This window comes from Leuresthes tenuis, unplaced genomic scaffold (genome assembly GCF_036924035.1).
Source record: "Leuresthes tenuis unplaced genomic scaffold, fLeuTen1.0.hap1 SCAF_3, whole genome shotgun sequence".
In the NCBI taxonomy this organism is placed as follows: Eukaryota; Metazoa; Chordata; class Actinopteri; order Atheriniformes; family Atherinopsidae; genus Leuresthes; species Leuresthes tenuis.
The window spans coordinates 21,518,145-21,524,144 of NW_027325357.1; the positions used below are offsets into that span (position 1 = coordinate 21,518,145).

The following is a 6,000-nucleotide window of genomic DNA, read 5'->3' on the forward strand; positions in this document are numbered from 1 at the left end:
CCATTTAATGCCGATTAATGCAGTGATTTGTATAATCTGTAAAAACAGATCATAAGCAATTTGTGCATGCCTTTTTGTTTATGTGGCTGCATGCAGTTCAGACTTTTTCTAACACCAAGATGACAAGCTAATTTGTCATCAGATTACCGGAAAGGTGTGCGCGTCTGAAATGGGATCATGGCAGAACAGTATGATTCCTGGTTTATTATAGAGTTCCTCTGCTCCCTAGTGGCCAAATATCATTAATGTGTGTTTTTATATGCTATATCTTGCTCTATGTCACATATACACCAGTATCTGGCACTAATAGTAACAAGTAGTGAAAACAAGTAGTTTTGTGGGTATTCATAGAGTCTATAATTTCATGTGAAATAAATGTTAAATTGTTCATGACTTTTGCTGAACTCATTGGACTATCTGTTTCTTCTGAATTTCACAGCTACTCCAGGATGGTGGGTTGTGCCAAGTTAAATCATTGGAGCTTACCAATAAGAGCAGACTAGGCTTGCCTGCAAGTGGTCGGCTTCATTTTGTTTCAGTTTCTACAGAAAACACTGAAGTATGCATAGCACTGCACAAGCTGTTTCATGTTAGCTTTGAGGTTTAAGCGGAGGGTTTGCATGGAGGACTATACCGATAGCATGGCTCTTCCTCTTCTTCTTGAGTCTGTTTTTTAATCAACACATTTCAAAACTCTGCAAGTGACCATTTTAAAAAGAATAATTTTCATGTGTCAACAGAAAGAATCCAGTCCAAACACTTTCTTAAACTTTTTTCTGTTGTAATTGAGCAGAACATTTTACCCACAGATTTCGCATGCATGAAAACAGTAGATACACAAACAGCATGTCTGTGTGCCAATTTTTTTAAAAATGTTGCTTTCGTTGTTGTGCAGTGTGACTTTATTCAGAATTTGTGAAGACTTTATGGTTTGCATGTTATGTGGAATTGGATCAAAAACAGCTTTGGATGGTTGAACCAGCTGGAAGTCTCTGAAGTCTTTGTTCCAAATTAACTTGTGGCTGCCAGCTCATCCAGTGCATCCTGGAGCCTGAAGAAAACACAAATGAAAACATTCATGTTGAAATAGCCTCTGCCGAATTAAATTATTGTCTCAGTTCATGAAGCAGTTGCCCTTAACCATTCAAACAACCAGCAGAATCATGTTGTCTTGACATTTAGTTTTCTCTCTCTCTCTCTTACTTGAAATCTCCACCATCAAGCAGAGTCTTGTAAGTGCTGATCTCAGCCTCAAGTTTCATCTTCATGTTGAGCAGCGCCTCATACTCTTGGGTCTGATGCTGAATGTTTGCACGCAAGTTGGACAGTTCTTCTTCCAGGCGGACAATTAGGTTATTGTACTTCTCCATTTCCATGTTGTTATGGAGCTCTGTGTTGCGTAGAGTATCTTCTAAAGAAGCTTTCTGATAAAGGATTTAAGAGAAGGAATGAAAATATGCAAAAACTTCAAACTAAGGAGAATACTTGAAAAGTTTAATATTTGTAATGTAGATTAATTAGAAAAAAATGATGCAATAATCAAGGTATCTTACTGTGTCACATTGCCACAGCAAGTATAGAATGGACCATACATCTATTGCAGTGACATGAAACTCTCGAGAGGACTTGATAATTTTGTGTTTGTGAATAAAATTAAAAATGTATGAAACCTTTTTCAAATACTTACTAAACTCTGTTGAGATGCAAGTTCAATTTCCAGAGTCTGTATCTGTCTCGATCTGTCGCTCTTCTCCATTTGGACCCCCTGGAGAGCTTCCGTGTTCTGCGATACCTGCACCTGAACATCTGCAATCTGACGGGAAAAATAATTTTGAGCAAACAGGACATTTCAACAATGTAGCATCACATGATTACACATTCTTTTAGCCTTATATCACCTGATTTTCATGCCAGCGTTTGAGGTCCTCTGCATTCTTCACAGCGATCTTCTCATAGTTTCCTCTCATGTCCTGCATGATCTGGGCCAGGTCCTGACCTTTAGGAGCGTCTACATCCACTTGCACGCCCGACTGGGAGATCTGATTTCTCAGTTCCATTACCTCCTATTTGAACAAAAGAAGGACAGAATTTAGGTAAACTCAAGTTACTGCTATGCATGTTATTATATATGTTTTAATTGATATTATTCTGCTCTTGTATTATATTTGAAATGTTATTTTGAAATAATAGGATTTCCTGATCCATTTCATCCCCTTCTTTGCAGAGTGTAGCTTGTTATGTTAGTCTGACCCTTGTAGTGTATCATGTAAAATATTTTGCTGTCCCTGAGCAGCTCTTATCTTCTTGCTCTGATTTTGGCAAGTCAAAATAACATGTTGAGAGAAAGAAAGATAAGTGCACAATTGCAACTTTGGAAAAAAAAATGTGCCGACTCTACTAGCAGAAACAACAAAATAAAAGAACTATTTTCATGCAAGCAGGCTGCTTGAGTTTGCCCTTGCTGAGAAAGGTGAGGGTGAGACACGATTGATAAACTTTACTCTTGGTTTTTAGTCCTTCCTGAGATTTGAGGTCTGTGGTACTTAAACATTTGTTTACAATTCTGCATAAAAATTTAAGAATTTAAGCCCTAGAATTACCAGTCATGTTGAAGGTAAAGTAAAGTAAACTGTTTTTAATGAGTGTGATACCAACTGGGTGTGAGTTATTGTGTTTTACTTGAAGAATATCAAAGTCTGATTTTCATATTAGCTAACACACCAGTAGAAGTATATAATGGGAGAATGCATTTCTATCTCAGAAACCAACACATCAAATACAGTAACTCCAAATACCTAAAATTGTCTCTCTCACTGGTTGACTGAGCAACAACGGCTTGCATGGGAGAACTGGAAGCCGAAAGTCACTACTCTCCAAAAAGAGCATTACTCTCTCTTTGCAGTTTGCCAAAGATCATGTGGAAAAGACCAGAAATCTGTTGGAAAACTGACACAACTTTTTGTTTTGAATTAGAGGTGTTATGTTTTGAATAAAGGAAAAAATGTATTCCAGCACGAAACAACCTGATCCCATCTTTTACAGATGGGATCAGGTTGTCATGGTTATGGCAGTGTTATAGGTGGGCCTGTTTTCCTTCATTTGGGGCAGGAGATAACTGATGGGACCATTTTTTTCTGAATATACCCATGAATTCTGTATAATAGAATGTCAGGATGTCTATCCGTCAAAGTGGGTAATGTTGGGAAATAACGAAAAATTACTGAATAGGGAAAATATGAGTATTTTTGAATAGCCAGTTCAAAGTTCTAATTTTAATAAACATAAATGTTGTGCAAGGAACAGAAATGAGCAATTCATGTGAGGTAATTCAATATCATCCCAGAGCCAGAGATAAGATGTTCTATACAGATGGATGAGCTAAAAGGCCTCATAGCCAATGCTTAGGACTGATCAACTGCAACTGTAAATGTTTAATTTTTATTATTGCTGGACCAGATGCTGAAAGCAAAGCTTCACATATTTGCCTGTCAGATATCAAATATTAGGTCCTCCTTCGATAAACTGTCAAGAATAACAAAGTGTTTATTTCCATTCTCTGCTTTTGAGGCTTGTGTTAAAACCTGATATATGCTGTTTGTTTTTATACAGGAATATTGAAGAGTTCAAAGGATTCGCAAACTTTTTAAGCAACATTGTATAAACAGATGATTCTGATGGACTCTTGCTCTTTCTTAAAATCCTCTTTCCATTAACACAAAACACTTTACACACTGCTCATGGTAAAGTCATATAATCTCTCTTTATGTACTGTAAACTCACATTCTCGTGGTTTTTCTTCAAGAAGAGGAGTTCCTCCTTCACAGCTTCAGTCTCACTCTCAATGTTCATCCTGCTCATGTTGGTGTCATCTATGACTTTCTTCAGCCCAGCGATGTCGCCCTCCACAGACTGGCGAATTGCCATCTCATTCTCAAACCTGCCAGATGCACAACACAAACTCTATCACAGATGCTATCTGCTCATATGGTCACTGAGCAGTGTTGTAGAAAGTTAAAAACAGACATGAGGAGAAAAGTCAAATCCCATACTTGACTTTGAAGTCATCAGCAGCAAGGCGGGCATTGTCAATCTGGAGCACAAAGCTAGCGTTGTCCACGATCTTGTCAAAGATCTGGAAAGGAAAAAAGAATTAACAAGAACATTGATTTTATTGGTTAACATCATTTGAACATTCAATTTTGCATCATTTTACATTCAAGAATTCAGTCAGAAGCCTCATCCAATGCTTTTTTTGTGGTTTCAAACAATGTGCTTGGAGACAGTGGTCTTCTTTCATATCTCAGCCAAACCTATGATTGGAGTCAGTATTTCCCTGTTGCTAACAACAGATACTAGCCAAACTGCACAATAGCATCCCAACATGGTAGAACCCATGTCATAAAAGAGGAACCATAAACTGAAGAACAGGAAAAGGGGATGTTTCTGTGCCAAAAACAAAATCTGGTTTGCTTTAGCGTTGCTATAGAAATGGATTTCCTGTCTGACTTAGTTGTACATGGAAGTATTTTTTCTTTCGGAATACTCAGCCAACTCTGCTGTTGCTGTCAGTCATTGTAGTATGTATCACTGTATGTGTTCATGTGTGCAGACATGGGGAAAATCTTTATCTGTGTCTCTTTTAAAGAGTTTATGTGACCATGGCATCCTATGAAAGAGGAAAAGGGAAAGACTTAACTTCCCTTTATGTGTGAAACACAAAGTGCCACCATCAATATGTCACTATGTGATACTGAAGAACTGGACTCTGGAGAGGAATGTGACATTTGCCTCTGCAGACTGGGGCTGATTGTTATAGAGCCCCTGAACTGCACACATCTGTGTGCTCACTCTGGCAGTGTGATCCTTTGTGCATATGTCTGTGTGTGTCATTACCACACACACATCTGTTTCACATTGAGGCCCTCCTACACCAGCGCATGCTTGTAGAATTGCCATCTAATAAGCAGAACCATTTGGAAATGCTTTTGTTTGTTGGTTGCCTGAGAGCATTCAGTCAAAATCCCATGATCCTCGTGTTAGTGAATCATCAGAGGAAGTTCTGGACTGTTTGTGGAACTGAACAATTTTAAAGGGGGAGGGCCAGAGCTACAGAAGGCAACCACACCCTTTGTTCTCTTGCAAGAAATTTGATAACTTAGAAAGGAAATACTGCCCATTTTAGTATCCTCAACATTACGTTAAATGTGAATATCTCATATACAGATGCCAAAAGAAGTCTGGATTTGCCACATGGCACGAGATATTTAATCAAATACACAGACTGATCTTCATATTAGATCCAATGTATCATTTCAAGCATTCAAAATCCTTATGTTTTTCACTGGCCATATCATTGTGTTATACTAAACGGCCACCTATTCATGGAATTCTAATTGTTACCTGTTTGCGTAGGTCTTCTATGATGGGTTCATACTTGCTGTAGTCTCTCATGTCAGCCCCCCCCTTCTCCATGGCCTCCCTGATCTTTATCTCCAGTTCTTTGTTGGCCTGTTCCAGGTTCCTCACTGTATCCAGGTAATTGGCCAGGCGGTCATTCAGGTTCTGCATGGCCCCCTTCTCGTTGCCGAGGATTCCAGCACCGGCACCACCAGCACCACCGAATCCTGAGCCCATGCCGCCACCCATTCCACTGCTCAGCTTGAAGGAACTTGAGGAAGATGCAATAGGAGCACCAGAACGCAGGGAAGATACAGAGGTGGAGGAGATGCGGGTACCTTGTCCACCAGCACCGCCGTAAATGCTGGCAGCACGGTTCTGAGGTGTGGAGCGGGTCATGGAGATCCGGGAGGAAGGTATCTGATGAATGTTGGAGGTTCTGTAGCTCATTTTGGAGAAGTTTAGGCTTTGTGGAGAGTAAAGTGAAAAATGAGATGCAGACGCTCACTGCTGGCCGGCTTAGAAAGTGACGCTGGCAGTGGGAAGTGAGGAACTTATACTCCTGCCTCTCTTTCCCAATAACAGCTGGTCTTTCAGACCCTG

General features: G+C 39.6%; 1 protein-coding gene across 1 annotated transcript; it reads right to left on the reverse strand.

The window, feature by feature from the left end:
* Positions 1–894: 894 nt before the first annotated feature.
* Positions 895–6,000, reverse strand: LOC140303684 (keratin, type I cytoskeletal 18-like). The gene is made up of 7 exons (XM_072382541.1): positions 5,401–6,000; positions 4,050–4,132; positions 3,781–3,937; positions 1,899–2,063; positions 1,688–1,813; positions 1,204–1,424; positions 895–1,051 (listed from the first exon to the last, which is right to left on the reverse strand). Exons 1-7 carry the CDS (start codon positions 5,845–5,847, stop codon positions 1,012–1,014), a joined length of 1,239 nt encoding a protein of 412 aa, XP_072238642.1. The 5' UTR covers positions 5,848–6,000; the 3' UTR covers positions 895–1,011.

Bases quoted from the DNA above. Each gene is read 5' to 3' on its own strand.
- LOC140303684 (XM_072382541.1), bottom strand. From the start codon at position 5,847: ATGAGCTACAGAACCTCCAACATTCATCAGATACCTTCCTCCCGGATC. The intron at 4,133-5,400 runs GTAACAATTAGA...TTTCCTTTCCAG, and splicing joins TAGAAGACCTACGCAAACAG to ATCTTTGACAAGATCGTGGA. The intron at 1,425-1,687 runs GTAAGTATTTGA...ATCCTTTATCAG, and splicing joins TTGCATCTCAACAGAGTTTA to AAAGCTTCTTTAGAAGATAC.